The sequence below is a fragment of the Rhea americana genome, unplaced genomic scaffold, assembly GCF_003343005.1.
Source record: "Rhea americana isolate MKP2758 unplaced genomic scaffold, rheAme1 scaffold_25, whole genome shotgun sequence".
Taxonomy (NCBI): Eukaryota; Metazoa; Chordata; class Aves; order Rheiformes; family Rheidae; genus Rhea; species Rhea americana.
In genome coordinates this window covers 6,822,975-6,845,676 of record NW_028186368.1, presented here as the reverse complement: position 1 = coordinate 6,845,676, position 22,702 = coordinate 6,822,975, and the positions used below count along the sequence as shown (strand labels likewise).

General features: G+C 35.6%; 1 protein-coding gene across 2 annotated transcripts in view; it reads right to left on the bottom strand.

Moving 5' to 3' along the window:
* The window catches only part of MMS22L (MMS22 like, DNA repair protein), a 99,369-nt gene that overhangs the window by 54,560 nt on the left and 22,107 nt on the right, over positions 1-22,702 (bottom strand). Inside the window, exons 10-14 of one of the 2 annotated variants that reach the window (XM_085306949.1) lie at positions 22,507-22,686; positions 16,321-16,383; positions 10,319-10,438; positions 9,685-9,911; positions 7,019-7,528 (exon numbers count right to left, since the gene is read on the bottom strand). In XM_085306949.1, the coding sequence (XP_085163075.1) occupies positions 7,019-7,528; positions 9,685-9,911; positions 10,319-10,438; positions 16,321-16,383; positions 22,507-22,686 (1,100 nt within the window). The remainder of the gene's footprint in view (positions 1-7,018; positions 7,529-9,684; positions 9,912-10,318; positions 10,439-16,320; positions 16,384-22,506; positions 22,687-22,702) is intronic. The other variant, XM_085306950.1, reaches the window with a different exon arrangement.

Here is a 22,702-nt window from a genome sequence, read left to right as displayed (position 1 = left end):
CAGACTCTTCCCTTCTCTTTATCTAGTAGCTGGTTTCATGAGCCAGCTAAGTTGTTTCTGCTAGTAAGGTAGTCCCATGAGTTAGTAGTGAGAGAGCCTCATGCTGTACCAGAATCTGTAACTGCCTCATAAAAAAAAAAATGAAGTGGCTATTTATTATTGTTGTAGCTATTACTTGGTTTCTAAAGTGCCAGTGATGGGGAGGGAAAAAAAACAAAACAAAAAGATCATTCTACTGAACTACTGAATCTCTCAGAACTGCATAAACTACTATAAGCCATGTTTTGTTGAAAGCCTAGTGGGTGCTTTGCTTGCTTTTCATTTTCCTTCATTAAGACAAGTATATTCATTTGTTCAGTTAGCAATAAGGATTCTCCTTTGTGCAGATTTTTCTCCCCTTTTTAAAGGTCAACTTTCCTTAAAACATGCAGACACAAATTAATTCTTCTCTCCAGAGATCATCTACTTCCAGAGGGTCTAGCAATGGAGAGAAGCATACAAAGGAAATATTCCATGTGAAGCAGAGGCATATACACATGTATAGTTCAGTACAAGTAGACAAGCAGTCCAACAGTTCTAGAAGATTATGATGACTTGCTCTTTTTCCTGAAACGTAACTCAGGATTTTATCAATCAGGTCTGTTGTTCCACTCCTCTGCTAGGAGAAAAGAACACAGACAAAGGGATAGATGCACACATGCACAGAGCACCCTTTAGTACACAAAACAGGATAAGAACATGTCCTGCGCGGGCTCACCATCCACTTTCTTCATTCCTCCAAGCAGACTGTCAGTAGGAGGCAGCATTGATTCTGGCAGCCGCAGCTCTGCACTGCGAAGTAGTTGGGAGCAAGCTTCATTCTTCTGTCATTATATAAGCAAGATGACACTGTTCCCTAATCCAGCCAAAGCTGATAAGTACCATCAACCTGTCACTTCCTACATTTCAAATTCTAACATTGCAGCATCAAAGAGTTTTTACATTTCGATTTCTTTTGCTGGCAGCGGTCGGTAGCCTCTCATTCTCCCACGGTGTTCTAATGCAGCATTTGCACACCGGGGTTACTCCCAGCCTGAATAGCAGGTCATCCCCTACTCACTGAGCTCATCTGCGGCCCATGTGCTAGGCAATTTAGATCCAATCAGCCCTTATTTAGCTCAAGAGTAATGAGCAGCATAGTGACACAGACTTAAGCCTGACCCTCAGGACACTGCTCATCAAGCAGTAAAACTGTGACAAAATCATTCATCTTCCACCCGCTGGCAAGAAATAATACTCACACTCACTGTATTACTTTTTCAAGATATAGAAAAAAAAAAGTCCTGAATTTTCATGATGTGAGACATTAATTTGCAGAAAGCTGAATTCCCTTAAACCCCCCTGTTGCTATGAGCTCACCAGGGGGAAATAGGCCTTAGGAGACTGAAATGGAATAAAGAAAATTGCTTCAGCTTTCTTTTCATTTTAAATAAGCCTTAAATCTGACAAGAGATATCCTAAAGAGAGAAGAAATATATATCTTGTAAGGTAACGAAGAAACAATCAAAATTAAGAGATTAGAATGCTACTTGTATATAATGGTTTTACTGACAAAAATATTTCTTTGTTTAACACCCACAACAAAAAATATTCCTTATGAAATGTCATTTTTACACTTCAGGCAAAGAATAAAGGAAGGAAAAGAGAGAGGAAAGTTCATTTGGGGAAAAACAGTTTCAAAAGTGAGACACTTTCACCACCAGAAAACAAATCTGCACTTTATGTCCTTCAGGGAGAAAGTATGTATTTTTCTAAACAACCATACGATCCCAACCAGCAGGTTCTTAGTACACCTGGATACAATTTTACTCTTGTTTGTGGATTTACTCTTTCACAACAGTAAGTCTTGTATTGCTGTCAGGTAGGCTGCAAAAAAAGCCAATGTGAATTAGTTTTTGGTAGATAAAAAGGATACAATGGATGAAAGACAGAAGAGTGTTCCAGTCGCTAGCGCAGGGGACAGAGCTGCATATCTTCATAGCTAGAGTACTACACTTGAATTTCTTTAACTTTATAAATCTAAAAAGATTGGCATTACTTGGGCATCAACAATCAAAAGCTTGACAGATTCTTTGACTGCTTCTGTCATTTCAGGTTGTTCTTAAAATGATGCTATGGCAGATACTCTATTGCATCCTAAACGCTAATATGAAATTGATTTTAAGCAATTATTCAGCTCTCATGTGACCTTTTACAGATTCAAGAAAATTGATAGTAAGAAGTGGAAGTAAATACCCCAGTAAACCTGAAGCAATGCTAGACAATCACAGAAACTTTCCACAAAAAGTATTAGGTGCACAGCTTCAGTGCAATATATCTGATTTCATTCATCATTATAGTAATATTTTCAGAGCAGAAGACACAGTCAAAAATACACTTCAGTTTTAGTTAGTTGTTTTTGAAAATCAGAACACAAAGGTGTATGTTATTATTTTACACACAAAACTGTGCAATATCCCAGGTAAAGAAAGAGGAAAAGAAAGGAAATTGTTTTAATTATGAGAGTCATACTTTAAAGGAATAAAAGTAGCTCAGAACACTTCCAGTATTCCAAAGATTACTTGAAACAGTTTACTGATTACTTGAAAGGATTTAGACACAATAAACCTTTTAAAACAGTGCTACATTCTAAAGCAATGCTTACTTTCCATGTTCCAAAACATTTAGAGACTAAACTTGCTTTAAATTCATCCATACTTCAGCTTTGTTAATAGAATCCCTGCATTTCAAAGCCTTGAAATATTTTAAATCATAAATCAAGCCAACATGTATTGCTAGACATGTTTGCACCCCAAACCTATAATTGGTCCCAACCTATAACAGCAAGACAAAAAAATGGAAGGACTTATTTCCACGTTCCATGCAGATGAACAAAATTCATAGCAACACTTAGAGACTTAAATGGTCATTCAGTAAGCCTGGCAGAGACACTAAGTTCTGCTGAAGTTCAGTGTTTTTGCAACAGAGCTACCCTCTGTACTTACCAGGATGTCATATTGGTAGCTCTAAATATAGTCATGGGAAGGGATGAGTAAGAGAACGCTCACGCTCTTCCAAACTTTTCTGAACACAGTTTTCAGAAGTTTAACCTAAAAAAAATACATTTTACGAAGACTAACACTAAAATCTCTGCAGAGAGGAATAAAAGGAGAAAGTGGGGAGGACCCTTCCATTCACCTCCGTTTGCTGACTAATGCAATACCAGGGAAGGGAAGAGAAACTCCTGTTGATCTCAGAATGCTCCCCATAGCATTTCTGATAGAAATATAATGAAAAAAAAAAAACACTATACATTTCCATAGCAAAGATAATACTGGATAATCCATTCCTATCATGATTTCTCTCACAATCTCAAGGCTAGACACACAGTGACAGATAAAGACATCCACTTCTGCTGTTATCCATGGTCCAAATATTAACGCAGGTTTTAATTAGACATATGTTTACCTGATTAGTATTCATGTAGAGACAAAAAGACAAACTTGGGAAGATTTTACACACCGAATTTCCAGTAACTTTTCATATCCTACAACTTTGGCAGAGCAGTAGAAGCTGACATAAATACTCAGGAATTGTCTTCATAAATAAAATTACTGTTTATTATATTATTAGGTTTGTGGTAGTCCTCTCTTCTCCTACGAGAATCAGCAGTCAGTCTCACTGAAGCCATGCAAAGATGTTCAGAATACCAGCAGTGATTTTATACCAGGCTATGTACTTGCATTTTATAATCCTTTAATTTTATAATCAGTTCTAATATACTACAAAAAAATAAACACTCTGAAGGTGATAATGAGAAAAAGCTCATGTCAGAGCAATATCTATCTGATTATAATAAAACATATTTTAGTAGGTTGCAAGCACTTATTTTTAAGAGTAACACATTACAAATACTGGAACCTACTATCCTCCACTTACTCAGGAAATTTCTCTAAGCCTGTGTCCATTTTAATAGTAAATTTTATCAAATTCATTAAATGTCTGTACTTCATTTAATCTATTTTTTTTTTGGCATGAGGTACTTGGATGACAGAAAGCACTAGAAATTTGCAACAAATGAAAGCACACGTGGAGAAAGCAGTCCTCATTTACCTTTTTTTAAGGACAAAAAAAAATCAGGAATCTAAAGTATTGTTTAAAAGCAAAAACAAGAAAGTAATGAAAACCTTATGTCTCAGTTAGATGTTGAAGGCTCCAAGTAAACCTAAGAAGAAAGTCCGTGTTGTCACATTTTTTATTTTACTGAGGTTTATGTGACTGTATATTTTACATATGTTTTTAAAAAGGAAACTGTATTAAAATACAATCTTACACTTCCATACTGAATCTCACTATGAAAACCAAATACTTGGAAGTGCCAGCAAGTAGCATCTTGTTTCCAATTATCCACTCTCCATAGATCAAAAGCTAAGAAAATATTTTTTCCTGCTAAGTCATAGCTCATTTGAAGCATCTGGATACCAAAATAGTAATAACGATAACAAAAAACAAAACAAAACGAAAAGACACAGTGGTATAAAACAGCTTATTTAAAATACTCTAAGCATAGGTAGACACAAAAATCAAAATCTACTAGTAATTTTCTAGCAGACAACAAAACACAGGGAAGGTCTGGGAAGGATTACTTTAAAATACAGTAGTGTAAAAATGGTGGAGGTCTGTTTTTGTGATGCCTTTTAAGAAAAAAGAAAGGAAGAAAACAAGCACACTTTCAAAATCTTCTATGCCAAGTTTTAGCCCAGAGCAGTTTTCACAGCTATGTTACAAACCCTTGAAAATAATAGTTTATAATGGAAATGCTGACAGACCCCTAATCACAGAAGCATGAATGGCTATAATTAAAGAGCAGCTTTTGGCTATACCTCTCTCTGCAAATGAAAGACTGTCATTTTTACAATACCCTCAAWAAAAGCAAGTGGGAAACCTGAGATGTGCTTGTAGTAAAGGAACAAGATATGTTAAAGGAAACTGATAGAACTATTTGACAACCTAAGCTTTAAATTCTGAGACATTTAGTTAACACAACCAAGTCAGTATTTTCATAATGTTACTTAATCAGCAATAAAGAATGTTCCTGTGAGCCATCATCTGGGTTTAGCAGAAAGTGGCACATGAAGTTGTTATCTCCTAACAGCCTAGAGGGAGTTGCTTCTCTCTTTAATCAGTGATCTCACTTCCTTCCTACCAGGAAATTGTCTATTGTCTATTAGAGTGCAGTCTAAAAAAAAAAAAAAAAAAAAAAAAAAAAAAAAAAAATCTAGTATCTTTTATCTATCAGGATTTTAAAAACAGGAGACAGAAACACACCAAACCATTTCACCTCTTCCAAGTTTGCAAACACAATAGGCCTAATCAGTCTGGTTAAGATAATAATACTTTAACCTCTGGTTGGCACAAAATCATCTAAATCTTCTGAATGAAGAAACTATTTTTAGTGCTGTTTTACTCATGCAGCACCAGAGGACTATTTTTAGCAAGTCTTATCAATGTGGGAAAGAGACCCAATAATATTTCACTATTCCCTACTACCTGAAGATCTCAACGGTTTTACAAACCTTAAGAAATTAAGTTTCTTTATACTTTGATAGGATAAGTAGCCAAGTAGTAGGAATCAAACATAAAGATGCAGAAATTGAAATAAAGAACAATTAGAAAAAGACTCCAATAATCTCTCTCATACAGTTAAGTATTTGAGCATATGGTAATGCAGATCATTTCAGAACAACTCCTTATTGAAGTAAAGGTATAAATAGCATACTGTATCTTGTTCATGATGTTGTGAGAAGCCTAGAATGGATTTCTGTCCTCTTCTCTCTAAGTTACAAGGGGACTATATAACCCTGAAGTTTTAGAAAGCTTCAGAACAATGTGAAGTTACAAAATAGGTAACTTTTTCACCCAGTCTAAAATTTCTCCCTACTTCATCTTTAAAAGCAGCACAACAAATGCTGTATATTAACCAATGGAAAAGATTTCAAGGTATTTTTGAAGTCTCCAATTTATTCCAGGAAATACACTCAGTTGAACTGAAATAATAAATAATAAATCAACTAAACTTAGTTTCACGCTTCATCTTTTTTCAAAAGACTGCCAGAAAAACAGTTGTCTTTGGATTTGCAAGCTATTGACAGCTGCAGTCAAACTACTAGACAGAAACAAAGAACTTAGTTAAATAGAGATCTTGCATATGAGCCTCACTATTCCTATTACACACTTTTACACAATTCTTTCCACATATACCAGTCTTGTATGTCTCAAGTAACGGCAGATCAAATAGATGACTCTTAATAACTCATAAAAAAAAATAAAATAAAATAACCAGCAATTCTGACTTCAGAATGGAAGACTACATCCAAAAGGCACTGGTAGACAAAAATATGCTTATTGAATATGAAGAATATTGTGGTTGCTGAAAACTGAACCAGTATATCAAAGCGAAATTGGCTGAAAGTGGCAAAATGTGATTTCCTTCTTTCCTCTCTAACCCTAGACTAGTATTTAAGTCTCCATAACTGTTATATTTGATCACAATCTTGGTGAAAGAGATAAGAAAATTTATAATGAAGAATTTGAAAAATAGAACAGATCCACTGAAAAAAAGTAACTTCAGTAATTAGTAGAAATATGAATTTTGAATCTTCTTGTGCCAAAGTAAAGATAGTATGTTCACAGAGTTCTCTGAAACAGTGGCAAGTGAATGATTTTGCCTACAGTGCCACAGATTCATAACAAAATATCAGAGATCTGAAACATGTGTCCTGACACCGTTAGTATTCTGAAACCGTAAGGAAATATTTCTAAGATTCTATACATAGCAAAGTATTAGTGAATTTTGAAATTTAACATATCATTCACAGTCCTCCAAGCTACCTCTTTACTTCTGCTGTGTTTCAAGAAGAAATTAATATGAACTACATTTTAACTATGAACACAAAACCAGCATGCCAGTCTATATCCACAACTTAACTAAATAACTTACCGAAGTCTGGCTAGAACAACCTGTAGAAAATTTAGGACCATACTCAGCTCAGCTCCTCGACAAGCAGGCAGCAGCATAGTAAAGCCATCATTTAACAACTTTTCCTGAGAAAGACTCAAATCACAGCTGGTCTCAAACACTTCTTGGACACCATCAATGTATGTTGAAAGTAGAGTCCAGAGATTTTGTTTCTGTGCATAGTCATTTTTGGTTACCAAAAACTCTTTTGCTTTTTCACGGAAAGCATTTGAGAGTTTCTCAGCYAGAACACTAATGTCCATGTTCTTCTCAACATAAATCAAAAGAAAAGCAAACTGGCCTCTCCAAATGAGAGCTCTCTGACAGACAGTAACAGAGGATGGAGTCAGGAAATCCAAAAGATCCAACACTCGACTCGCTATGTCTTCTGTCTCTGCAACAATTGCTAGCATAAGGAAAAGGTTAAAAAAGTTCTGCAGACCCACTTCTGTCAGCTCCTGCATTCTTTTCCGATGGAACCTGGAATAAATTCTACATCAAAACAAACAAAAAACAAAACATTTCATCAAGTATGCTGTTTTCTACCTGTTTGAAACACCACAATTGTATTTTCATGCTTTTAGTCTAGAATTACCCTCTTACAATAACTCTCAGTTTTTTAGATATCTTCTTCTCCCTTCCCTTCCCTCTCCTACTATTTTGGCTAATGGAATAAGAATGCTATTTCATTTTCTGCTCCCAATACAAGGTGCACACTGAAACTTCTTTCCTAGAACCTCAGTGATTTCCAGGTGGCACACATGAAATTCCAAAAATGGCTAGGAAACGCTCTCCTTGAGATATTATTTTCTGTTCTTACGTTATACTACCATAGCTGTCATGATCAAAGGCTCACCTACTTAAGCATCACTATAGTAAAAGGAAGAGGAATATTTCTGATAGAAAGCTCTTTTTCTCGATAGTGTTCTGCCAAAGTCTTGCACAGAGTTTATCGTGCATCTGTTGTATGGAGTGCAGACTACAAGTTTGGGAAGAATTAGGGAACAGGAGGATTTGGGAGAGGGAAATCTCTCTAGTAGGAAGATATAAGCAATCCAGCTTAAAGTTTCTTATCATATGGTAGTGCTTAAGTCATACATAGCTGATGGTGATAAGCACTGCTACTTTGTAACTTTAAGCAGAAAGCTTTTCATTAGTGTTTTTGTATGACCTTTGCTCATATCCAGACTTCTAAATAAATGTCACCATTCTTATGAGAACGGAATAAGATAAAAATGGGTCGCTTAACTTATGATTAAAAACTTGGGTATATCCTTCACCTTTAACTTAAAATAAGTTCCACATAGAGTAGTTAACATCCATAAATGTTGTTTTCATATTCCATCACCTGAAAAAATAGTTGAAAATGGTGCTGCGGTTATCAAATCTAACTACCAAAAATTATGGCAAATCCAATTAATGTTGCTTAGTAGTAAATTACTACTGACAAGCATTTATGTTTTTCATGCATCAATTAATGCTTGGTTAGCTGCAGAAAACAGAGTTCATCCTAAAATCATAGCTGTAGGCTGTTAAAATTTGCTACTTGTGTAATTGATTTATTCAAGGTAGAAATTATGAATACTAGTTAAGAAGACTGGCAGAATGTATATTATGTATTATTATTCCCCCTCTTAAATTAGGAAAAAGTAACAAGCTATAATAAGACAAAAATATAAGTATAATTTGTTTTCAGTGAAAACAGAACAGACTAATTAAAATTACTAACTAAAGCAAGACATTAATTCAACATCCAATGTCATATTTGTTTCAATACGCAGTTGTAGTAATTTTTAMGCCCAAGTTTTGAAGACTGTAACAACTCATGAAGCATAGACAGGTAGTAGATATATTTTCCCCTTCTGAGACCAAAGATAATGCTTCTTTCTTGGAAGAAGCTAACTACATATCATTGTAGAATTTGCATACATATATGCATTTTAATCTGTATTACATATAGATAAATAAGAGAGATTAATACTTAAGAACTAATTCTAGAGTGTTTTATACAATGAAAGTAATTCATAAAAACTTTAGCACATTTAATAATCAGTAAGTTGTTATTACTGTAATATAAGTTTTAAGGATTCAGTAAGTATGTAAAAATTAGGATTTTTGTTTACAGTACATGTATTTTATGCTTCTTTATGTAATGACTTAACATATCCCATAGTTAGCATGTTTCAAAATTAATGAAAAAGTAAAACCCTCCCAAAATGTTGCGGAAAAACTTGCACAACCATGAAAAAGAAAATATAAACAGAATTACTGGTATAGTAGAAGCCTGTCTGCAGGTTCTTGGATGACACGACTTACCCACAGCTCAAATTGAATTTCTACATTACATGACTGGCAATAGGGTTTACCAGTGTATAGGATGCCAGTAAATTATATCCTTGGCCTGCAGGAGGACATAAACCATCAAAGGCTATGGACATCAAGATGACCCAGCTTTAAGGAGTCGAGGCTGTCACAGCCTTAACTGGCAACAACTGCCTTCTTCCAAACATGAATCACCCTGGATCCCTTATCCCCTTTAACTTTCTGATAACTGCAGTACCATCTTCACTGGGTAATGTGGCTCAAAGGGCCATACAATCAGATTGACTAGGTCTCTTACAGGAGCATGAGCTAAATAGCAGCCATACCGTCCTTTAATTTGTTTCCAAGGATGCACACCACTGTTCTCTGCCTCTTCTTTCATCATCCATGCCAAAATGCTGAGGAAAATGAGGTAACTGTTGCTGGACTTGTACAGACCAGCAATTTGCTGGTCAGAACAGCAGCTCTTCACCAACTCAAGCATTGACAAAGGAGTTTTACTAACATTTGCCAGACCCTTCAGACCAAGCCAAGGAACCATAAAGGAACTGTTCTAAAAGAATAAATGAAACCAGAGAAGTAACAAAAAATGGTAATATTCCAAAGGCAATAAGATACAGTCCTTCACATAAACAAAAAGCTATCTSTTCCTACCACTACTCAGAAAATAAAAATGAACTGTCAATATGTACAAGTGCTCTTACAAGATCTTAAAAATCACAAGCCCTGAACAATACGAGTCAAAATACATTCTAATTTATTCTACTATGAGATAATATAACAATAATACATGCTTAAACATTATCATTAAAATGCAGCAAATTTAGAGATATTGCCATTGACTAGTCAGTTTTACAAAAGTATAGCAATCATGTCTGGCTACAGGAGAAGCAGAATTAATTGCTAAAATTGAGGACTGCCCACATGCAACTTTATTTTTTCGTATATCCACCTACTTACCAAGTTCTTGCTGTAATAATCCCAGAGGATAGTGGCAACAGATAGGTTCAAGTCCCAGAAACTACACAAAGTCAAACAGCACTGAAGATGCATTCGTAACTGTTCCTCTAGCACACCAGTCTTACAAAAGGAAGAAAAAAGTGTTTTGTTGTAGGAAAGTATCACCTTGCCTACAAATAATCCCAGTATCACTAAACTACTGAAAATAATTGTTTAATATAAAAGTTATTTCTACTTATATATAAGATGTTAAAAAAGCACCTGCTAATATGAGCAATGAACTAGAAAATAAAAGTTGACAAATATAGCCATTGTCATCCAATGCACCAGGCAATCCAGCCAATATAATAGCTCATCATGCATATGTATAGGTGTCTACAGAGTTGTAGACACATTAAGATAATCGTAAATTCAATATTGTGAGCCTAACTTGAAACACAATTGTGTGGTGCAAAATCGCACAGAATGGTAAAAGACGCATTAGCTATACTGTAAAACCCTTCTGTAGTGTACCTCCAAAAGACAGCTCATCCTAGTAACGTCACACTACCAATCTGTATAATGTTGCATCTCCAATTACAAAGAAAGTGAAGGGGCAGCTACTTGAAAGGTCATGCTTCTCTTTATACTGCCAATAATACAATGTTATAAGTAGGAGGGTCTTCCCTTTTTGAATTATGTTTCTTCTCATTATAACTACCATAGCCACGTTGGAAAGGTCTGAGCACAGCTCAGACAACTCCAAACCAATGGCAAACAAGCCTCTTAAATATTGCCAACTAGTTCCACTGCAAAAAAGAAACATTTTTTGTATTCATCAATTCCAACTTTTGTACACGAAGGAAGAATATACAGCCCACATTAAAGAAAATAGGGAATTCAAAACAATTTGAAGACCATAAAGTATTCAGTTTCTAATTCTGGGTTACTGTGGGTGGGATTCATCTCACCCAGCATCTGAGGTCAACAAAGCCAAACTTGCAACAGATCTAGGATGTTATGAGTACACAGTCAGACTGAAATCACATGCTAATTAATGCAGTCTGTTTCAGACATCTGCTTTAGGATGAGAAGAATAACGCCCTAGAAAGGCTTTCTCATCTCTACTGACTATAAAGGTGGCTTAGAGGACCAGCTTCTGTGTAGTTATCTTAAGGGAAGACTTTTACATACAAGTCTTATTTACCTCTGGGATTGCAGCAAACTTGTTCTGTGACAAGAGAGACCTCTGACCTACTCCTAGTTTTCAAATACTTCTGAACACTAAATAGGCCTGGATTTCTAAATTCACAAAACGAGCTAAATGAGAAGAAAAGGTGGTGGGAGGAGGYGGGGAGAAAGGATACAGACCAAGTCTCATGACTTAAAAACATAGTACCTAGGAGACAGTACCTCTTTCATCCCTCAGATAAATACCAGCAAGTTATCCCCTTCAGTTCCAATTACCCTGCTAGACCCTGAAGTATACAATACTCATTAAAAATTTGGAGAACAGTTCAAATATAATAAAAATGGCTGCAAATGAAGGGTGATCTTTGAATACTTTTTTTTATATATAGTTGTACATATTAATTTTTAGTCTCCAATTTAAATAAAATAATCTGATCCAAAACCAAGAAGTGACTGAACCATAGTCATTTTCAACAGCTGCTGTTTTCATGGATAAAAATGTCTGATATAGAACATGAAAAAAATGCAGATGAATACATCTATTTCTCCAGAGATCTACAAAGTTACAAATGATGTATGAAGAAAAAAAAAAAAAGAAAGAAAAAAAAAGCCCAAATTCATGCACAGGATTATATTTAGGATCTAATTTAACATTCAATTATTGCTTTAATTAGACTAATTCAACAATAAATATGGCACTGTGAACAGCTTCAATTTCAGGCCACCATTTTTCTGTCCAACAATAGTTTTAGAACAGTTTTCAAAACCAGGATAATACTGAAGGTTTTATCTCAAATTTAACATGAAAGAGTTCTTCAGATTTCAAATACCTCTGGGATTAATGGATTCTCTTATTGCTCTTTTGCTCAAAATGGTCTTTTGCACTGCTGGAAATACTGTTAGAACTCTTGAGGTAGTCAGCTTTTAATTTATCGCAGAAGGGAGGAACACCAGATATTATCAAAATGGTAGTACTATCTAAATACAACATTTTTTCTTTATGACCTCCTACTGTAGTAACAAAATTGGTTTCCTAGAACTCCAGCAAATACTTCTGTACTTCTTTCAGAGTAGAATTAAACAAAAAATATAGTGAAGGCATAATAAAACTGCAGTAAAAATGAAAGATCATAAAGTATTTATTTTCCAAAATGAGAGGCCAGTAAGACATAAGCTGCTATTGAGTATTATGAATAAAAGCATCCTTTAGATTCTCACAATAGAAGTCTGTAAGCACAAATTCATCTTATACTGACAATCCACAAGCTTACTCAGTTTGATGTTACCCAGTATACAAATACAGCTATTCTAATATTCCTAGTATAGTAATTTTCATGTTGTAGTTCAAATAGAATTGTAAGCCTGCTCTACCTTTGGCATTAGCCTGGCATCAAACAAATCCAAATTACAACTGGGGAACACCTGATGAGGTGTCACTTCCCCTGAAATGGCTGTTTTTGTGATACAGATGAGAGATCTTTAATACAAGTAATTGTCTTCAATTGGAATATAAGGAAGATGACCTAAGAACAACTTTAGTGGATTGGAACAATGATCTATTGAGGTAGGAACATGAACATTTCCTTCCCCAAAAGGGAGGAAATAGGGTGTAAGCAGTGGGATGAAATTTTGGATTTACAGCTCGCTCTGTTCCCATGTGTGTGTCATCTGCCCTGCGGTGGCTACCTTCTTCCCAGGAGAACTCTGAGCTGTTCTTCGGTCACACAAAACACACAAAATTACAGACACTTGATTTCATCTCCATTCCTACCCCATCCTCCTTATATTCCAATTCACCTTATGTTCCTAATTCTGTAATCTATAAGCGTTTGAAATTAGGGAGCAACAAGCACGTTTGGATTATGACATTGATGAATATCCCTGAATATATATAGTGGTAGCGAACAGTATGAAACTTTATTGGTTTTTAACCTCCTATATCCTTAAACGGAGTTTCTAATCACTAACTTCTGTTCTCTCACACAAATGAGTGATTCAGCACTACAATTTTTTCAAATTTATTATGCATAGCTGTTACTACACATGTCTACTAGAGATGCAATGGTGTAGGCTTAAAAGGATGGCTCAGGAAGGATTTACCAACAAACTAAAGGCCAGTTCTAGTGGGTAATATCTTTAGCACTGTCCTGCTGTTCATATGAAGAGCACTACTCTCCTTTCTGTTTTTGCCTACTTGCCCACCTTCCATTTCACTCTCAACTTCCTGATACCTCATTGCACTTCTCATTCCTACATTTTCTGTCACAGGAACGCTCACTTAGCAGATACTTCAAAGATATAAGAGGACTACTCAAAAGGTAAGAGCAATACTGCCAATGTGAGGCTGAGAGCACAACATAGGAGATGGACACATCACAATTGCTGGTAACAGAAAATTTCCTTCCCAGACACTGTCAAGAAAGCTGGTGTAAGTGGAAAGGAAGCAAGATGCATTTTTTAAACGGTACCTACATGCATTCACATATGCACATGTAAGGACTAATACTGACTCTCCAAGGAGCATTTCCTACAAATAGCTAACTCAATGCAAGAAAAATAATGAACAATTCAAAAAATGAAATAACCTAGATGTCTCCTTAAACTGTTGGTAGTAGTTGCAAATAGGTATTTGATAAATGGCAGCTTTAAATCTGAGACTGGTTGCCTCTGGAGCTTAAAGCAGATTTTTGGCTCCTGCTACAGTATCATTATTCACTCCTTTTTCAAGTCTTCTGAACTTGGCCATGTAGTTGTGTTTCTGAAGCGTCTACAACTCAACACTTGCTAACAGAAGCATCAAAAAGCTGTATATTTCATTTGTATTGACTTTTGCGTATTCTTAATTCAAAATAATAAACACAAGAAAAGAGGAATATTTTCCTAGAGAAATCTGAGTAACAAGGATTCTCTCACTGTCTCTCAGACTGCTGACATACAGAAGATGCAATACAAGAAAACAGTTTATTCACCACTTACAGTTTTTATTACTCTTATCTAAATTGCTCCAATTTCTCTCACAGAACAGTAACCATCCAATAAGTGATGTCATCACTATAGTTTGAAGGTATACACACAGGATACATATTCAAATACATACTGAGAAATCCTTCAGAAAAAAATTAACCTTTCAATAAGCCAAAAAAAACCACATAACCAAAACAAAGAATATCTTCTCAACTATCAGGATGAGGCAACTAAAACCAAACATGCCAACCCCACAAATATTTATATAAACTAAAATATATTTGAAATTTAAGTGAGGGGTAAGATAGATTTACCTTGTTACTTTGAATGTAATGGTTCAGCACGACTCTAACATTTTCTAAATATAGACACTGAAGTATTTAAACATGAAATACGAAGTATTAAACATGACATCCCAAGACCACAGGCAGATCTATGTTTGAACCTGAGGTAGATGTTTGAACAGATACCAGTGCGAGATTTTCTTGGCAGAATATAATTATTAGAAATCCAGGCTAGTTAAAAAGTTGAGAGTTCCTCTTTAGATGAGAAAGATTTTCTTTCAAGAGTCTGACATAATTGCTAAGATTGCTGCAACTCGGATATCAGTAACCATTTTTAAGAACAAGTATTCTGAAAGTCATAGAACCATAGAATGGTAAGGTTGGAAGGGACCTCTGGAGATCATCTAGTCCAACTCTCAGCATAGCCCCGTAAGGGGATTGAACCCATGACCTTGGCATTAGCAGCACCACACTCTAGCCAACTGAGCTAAACCTGTTTTGGTTAAAGTCAGTCTGCCTTCACTAAACTGCATGGGCCAAGAATGATTTTTCTCCTTCTCTTAAGAACCATTTATCTAATATTACAGTTCTTAGAAGTTTATGCATAGCAGGATTTTTCAATTTTTTAATACTCAATCTATTGTTTCAACTATCCTAAAATTATTATTAGTAAAAGACATATTTTCAACAAGTACTGTTATTCCTAACTGCAGCTTCAATCACAGCTTTTGCTAAAGCACAGGCAAGGTAGTAGTGATAATAAAAAAGAACCCATTCCTATTGTTTTTAAGTATAGAATATTGCAGAATTGTTTTTATTTCATGTGAGACCAAATATGTAAGATAAGCGTTTACTCTCATTTTAAGCACCCACAAATTAAAGAAATTATTTTTATAGGTGTTGCTGTTACAGCGATTACAATTTGTACCACGCAGCTTCAGAACAAATTTACAGAGCTGCTACGTAACGTTTTTAAAAATGTGAAGAACAGCATATTTAAAAGCATTTTAAAAGGAGGTCAATTCTGACCTCTGGGCCATGAAGCATTGCATTAACAGTTCTGCAGAAAGAAAAATGATAAAGTATGAAATGAGTGCTCAGAAACTAGAACCTTATCAGTAAGAGTTTGATTCAAGCCTGTAAGACAAATTGCTCAGCAAGGCAAGTCACCTTCCTGCTGTGATGAGGATATAGCTGAATTTTCAATGCAACTATCTCCCTCATCATGTCTTCTCAACTTGATATCCTTACATTCAGTATATGGTTTACATTTTCTAAGCATCCAGTTCTTATTCTGAATACATCTTGTCAGAGTAGCCACATACTCTTCCAGGATAATTATCTTTTGCCTTTATCTGACAATTTAGCATCAAACACAATCACTTTATTTAAAGTGTAACTGGTAATAAGGCGGGAACTATATACTGCTATAGGTCAGCTACATAAGGATGTTCATTTACCTGTCATAAAAACACTAGAATTCCAAAAATACACTTGTTAGCTGGCCTCTGTTTCATGCACTGTCTTTTCCAAAAATCATACCTGACACTTTCTTGTTCATTGTTTCATCCTTTACACACTTACTTGAGCATCAATGGATCTTTTGAGGAGTTCTTCCACAAATTTCCAATTAGATTCCTTCTGTTTCTGAAAAATGATGATTATCAGTATTAAATAGCATTTGTACTCAGCACAGAAATCATATATAATGACATGAAAATAAGCAGGCAAGAGATTTCCAAAAATATTTCATTTCAGGGCAGCATATCGTAACCATCACTGAAAAGAGCTTTTCTATTTTAGGAATGCAACTGATATGTATCCTAGTAATTAGGTCTCAAAAACAAATAAAAAGCCTTCCTTATAAAATAAAAAGCATGCTATTTTAACTGGCTTAAGTGACTCGTTTTCAATCTTAAGCTTCACTTTTAGCAAAGCAGCAAAATAATCAGGCCTTTTTGGTTAGTGCAAGCAAGAAGTATATCTTATAATTTCTTTCCTGAGTAGTCTCTAAAAAGGAAGAAATAAGGCAGAAGAGGGGTATGGTACAATCTCACTTTTCTCATTCCTCTTTTCAAGGAAAAGCTACTTCTAACTCATTTTCCTTAAGCCAGGATTAAGGATTGTTTTGGTCAAGTTGGTAAAGAGTTGGCCAGACAGTATTGCCTTACTTAGATAGGAAAACAAAACAAAACAAAAACACTCCATCTAAATGGGGTAATTCAAATATGGCCCTTAATTCATACTCTTCAGTTTGGAAAGGTAAATAACTATCTGTTTCAATCAACTAGACTATTCCTATAAAGTAAGAGTTGCATGGTAAAGACAATTCCTATAAAGTAATGGGTTGCATGGCAAAATATTAAAAGGAGAAAATATCTGTTTAGGCAAAGGGTAAAAGGTTTTGCAACTAAGACCATTTGCCAGGAAAAAAACAATAAATAAAAGGAGACCAAACCAATGTACTTGCAATTCTTGACTACACCTATATCACCTAAGAGGACCAAAAAAATCACGTCTTACGTACAGTTATGTATATAGCTCATGTAGATAACTTATGTGTAGATGTAGCATTTAAATCCTTGTCCTGCCTTATTCATTCCCTCAATTATCACAACTGTTGACACATGTTAATTCTTCCAGAGATATCTGTCCTTTAAACATCTGTACAGAGCTTACAGTGAAGAGTATCTTGTACTTTGGCAATTGAAATATAACCACTTTCCAGCAGCAATACCATCATCCATGGTCTTCCTCTCCCACTGAGTTTGCAAGTTCAACACAGGGATCTGCTGACAATTCCACACAAAATTCCAGAGAATATTCAGAGAATTTTAGAGATCAAAGATACTCTATGATTCATATAACACAGTTTGACTATTTAGTGCTTTCACAATTTTGCACTACAAAAAGAAAATTCTGAACAACTGCTCATGGTAGCAATCTGTTGACTGTTTATAGAACAAACAGAACAGAAAGGAAAGGAAGGACAGATCTGCAGAAAGCTACACTAAAGCTGTGATTTCATGATTCAGCAACTTCAACATTATTTAAGGGGTTCCTGTTGCTTCCTCTTCATGCTGCCAGCTGCTTTTCTGCCTTGACAGCTATGGCATGACACTGCTCACTTGCTCTAGTGCTTGATTGTGGAACCCAGTGCAAACCAAATCAGTGAACTGATCCAGAATTTTAAGAGAGAAAGGGAGGAAAAAAGGGAGGATGACCTTATTTAGGCCACATAATAGCTCCAAAATTAATTGTGCCAGAGCAGCTGAGGGTATATCATGCCTAGAGCAGTAAACAAGAGTTCTTACGTTGTTATTGATGTTAATGACCTTATATCATGAAACCACAGCCAAAGTCCTGTCAGAAGCAGACGCCACTGCATCCAACAATTAGCCAAGGAACACAGGTAGCAACTTCAATAATGAACAGACTCCAGAAAGCACATGATCAGTGTCCTTGGACAGTCCCAGCTACTCAGTTTCATATATGTCAACTTCACAGCTCAAGTTCATACTTTGACTCCTGTATTTCAGAGCTTGATGTTAGCAGAATACCTGCTTAGTCCTACTGCAAACTCCAGGTAAAGCTAATCAGTTGCTCAAAGGCCAAGTATATCAGAGAGAAATAGATATTAGAGAGTCAGGCTAAATGGGTATGAGACTTCTAGATCAAATGGCCCAGAACATGCTTTTAGCACTCCCGTAGCCAGAGAGCATACCATTTATGCAAAAGATGTTTACAACCAAAGTTTCAGTTTGGTATGCAGATCACGTTACAAGATCCTGAAGCAATCAAGGGCAAGCTCCTAACACCAGCCATAATCGATGGCAAAACTGCACCGATGTTCAACCCAAACTCAGGGAAAGAATGAAACCAGTAACATGCTGCATTCTTTCTTTTAGCTTCAGTTGCCCCTACCTTTTAAGAAACTTGTTTCATTCAAATTAGCTAAATTTACATTCTAACATGATTCCCTGTTACACTGGCAACACAGTATGGCAATAATTTAAAATCCATCCTTGTCAGATAATATGTAGAACCTGCATATCTCACTATAAACCTGCTGGTTTACTGTTTACTTCCTCCACCTCCAAAGTCCTAAAAAAAATCAACAGAACTTAGAGACCTTATACAGTAGGTAAAAGCACTGAAAAAGCCAAAAAGTTGAGCTGAGATCCTCTGGATTCTCAGGTATAAACTTTTGGGAAGACTAACTACTGACTACCTGGAAGAGCTATCTAAGCTTCTCAGGCTGGAAATCTGTGTTTGCATATCTTGCTAGGTAGCCATTTCAAATCATTCAAAGGAAGAATTCTTTGCCCCAAGCAATTCTGCCTATATGTCCGTGTCCACAATATACTGAAATTGACCCCTGCAATGTTCAGAAGTAGGGATCTTTCTCATCAGGTCCCAGTTGGTTTTTAAATGTACATATCGTGCTTTTCAGAATGGCATAGTGGGACATGAATGTGGAGTTAGGGAAAATAAAAAAAGACATGCACTGCACATTCCTCAAAAAGSAATCACCAGAAAAACTGGCCAAAATTTTCTAGTTAAAAAAATGTTTTCATGTGTATGAAATACATATTTAATATATGAATCATTTCATATTTGAAATTATGTTATATGAGCTAAAGGGGAAAAAATAAAAAGAAGCAGGTCTGAAACCTGTTTAGAATTTTAAAAGCTTTCATAATAACCTCAAGGCCATGCAGTCCACATTAAAAAATTGAAAATCTTCCACAGATGACATAGGCTTGGAGGCAATTTTTGCTATAGAGCATATGAATAACCATCATTACGACACATCACCCTCCCACCTCTGATCACAGTTAATTAAAAGAAAGCATGTGTGTCATGAAGCTATCACATCAGACTGTTTAATGAACAAGAGAGGACTATGTTCAGCCCTGATGTAATTCCACTGACTTCAACAAATTTATATTACACACTATTTTACCTTATTATGGTCAAAGAATGTTTGAGGCTGTAATTCAAGGGAGAAAAAAAAAGAAGAAATGATTACTGTCAGCTATCAATGACAGATTACATTCCTGTTGTGTAAAGAAGCACTGTTGCTACTGACAGATTTTTTGTAAGCACCAATGACAGTTAAGAGTGCTCAAAGAAGGGATCCCTCAACAAACTCACAAACACAGAGAAATACAAAGAACAGGGTAACTGAACATAAAGAGTGCTAGAAACAGAGAAGTGTGCATAGGATGGTCTCATGATTTATAAATTTTGGCTTGGAAATTCTTTTCTCCTACTTGGACTCTAAGGAAAAGAATATTGTTTAATCTTAAGCAAGTCATTTTCTGTCACTGCACCTCAGATTCCTATTTTAAATAAGAACAATAAGAATCTTTTATTTCATTTTCTGTTTTGCTTATTTAAGTAATATAGTGCCTGCAGCAAAAAAAAAAAAAAATCTCTCAGGAGGCTACATACTATAATCACTATGAGAGACGGAAAAAACAATGATCAAAGTGAACAGTATCAGAACATTTTGATTAGGGCACAAAATGCAAGAAACCCAGGATAAACATCTCAACACTAGCTCCCATGTTCAACCTAGGAGTAACATTTTTCTCTGCATCTAAATTCTTGTAATAAGTGGGAAGTGTAGCAATTCTATCTTCCCAATGTCCTTCCAAAATACAGAATGGACTGTAGTCTCCCACATAGTAATTGGACAAGAGCAAGAAAAGCTTGACATAATCTGCAGCATCACAATCAGAAACAGTTTGCAGTTTTACACTGTTTAAGTGTACAAGAAGTTGCTGCATTTTGCCACGCTTTTGTTAGACAAGGTTGATGCATGTGATAACAAGCAGCCTGTCATGGGACCCTAAAGGGTCCATCAATCCTCACCTGGGCAGATTCCCTGCCCCCGAAACACAGTGACAGGGGCATGAGTTCCACATTCACCAAGTCCTCTCATCTCCAAAAACAGTGAGTTTTTTCAGCTAAGTATTCAAGTATTGCATTATGACACCTTCCCTAACCAATCTTTTTTTTCTCCTGACAAATCAGCAGGTTTGCAAGATAAAAATCAATGAAGGTAATTCTTATTTTGATTAGAAAGTCTAATTTGATTTAGGATTGAAAGCATTCAGAAGAAGAAAGCATTTCAACATAGTTCATTCCTTCTCTGTTTATATATTAAAGCTTTTAAAAATCTAAAGACGAAGCAGGGGAAAAAAATAAGTTATCAAAATTGAGTGGATCAGGTTTTTCCCTCTGCTTCCAGATTTGCAAYTCACAAACATTTTCAAGGTTTTAACTTTTCATGCTAATTCAGGGCAGGAAACATTTTCAAAACCTTGGTAAAGATTTCAAAATGGAAAAGACATGACCTGTCCAATTTTAGTATACACTATTAAATTACAAATGGTGAAAGACACTTTACAAGAAAGTGCAATTAAGCCCAATTTTGAAGGCACCATACGTAGCTGATGCTTGGAAACTGGAGATGATAGGAAATCAAGCTGAAATGTAAAAATAATAATAATAGTAATAAAATAACACAAAAAGGTGTAAAATTAAGACTGAAATGAGGCATTTCTGCAGTTAAGACAGAGAAGATGAGAGGATGGAAGAGAGCACAATCAGATTCTCCTTAATGTTGAGAACATTTTATCAGACCAAAAAGCCCCTAACAAACTAGATCTCTGGGTCTTCAGCTATCTCTTTGGCATGACTAGTCTATGCAAGCCATTGCAGCTCCCTCTTTAGTCAATTAAGGAAAACTGGCAGCTTCCATACCTCAAAATGGATGAATTGCCTCAGCAAGTGCCTATTTCCTTCTCAATTAATGATTAGAAACCTAAAACTAAGCAGGATGAATCTTAGAAGAAGAGACTGGAAGCTCTAATTAAGGTTTAGGTTACTCCAGAACGGCAGAAATCACATGGTATAATAAGGTCCATGCAGGATGCACCAATACCAAGTATGGCCTTACATATATCCTGCAGACTTAGGAGTGGCATGTGCAGGTAGGCACCTGTGTCCCGCACACAATGCATAGAAATATTAAGTCCCTCACAGTGAGATTCACAGACAAGAACCTGATAATTATGGATTTGCCTAATCTAGCTATCCAGCTATCTAGAGGGGAAAGCTGAGGCCATCATCTAAAGGCAAATGTTGGCAACTCACTGCCAGAACTTCCTAAACTGACGCTTGAATTCAAGAGTTATTTAAGTGTCTAACGGCAATACATATCAATATAGGAAATTAAGCTATATACGCATATAAACATACTCCTCATCACGCCAAATGTTTTAAAAATGATGAAGCCAGAAAGCAATTAGACAGACTGGAACTTATCCAGAGATATCACTTTTTAAAAGGTGGCATAACAACTATACAGTCAATGTTTGAGATTTATTCTTTATACAGGACAATCAAGTGTGCTGAGTTCCTAAAACAACAAACTCAGTGCTGCAGATGGACAATCTTAAAACATAGGCTATACATCATTAAGTATACATGCTACTAACTAGTAGGGATTCTTCAAGTTTCCTTAATATAGTAATCTTCTGTGTATGTGGTGTATAACCAATATGTCAAGGGCCTATATTCTGGAATACATTGTGAATTGTACAAAGCACACCTTAATCAACATTAATTCCAAAGGATCTTTCCTAACATGTATAAGAAAATTCTTCTATTGTTTTCAGCCAATAAAAACAACCAAACAAACTTTGAGATCTAAATAAAAATACACAACTTTCAGATATTTAGAAAAAGCATACCCACCTTTGCATCTAGATTTCCATTACGATCAAACTGGTACAGTGATGCCAGATGCGTAATAATCCACCAGCTAAAACTCAATGGGTCTTTACACTGAATTGTTTCAAAAGCAGACATCCTGTCAGAACTACTTGATTTTTCAAAGATATTATTTAGATTTTTGTTCACTGAGCTCCAGAAAGTCTGCAGAAAATGGAAA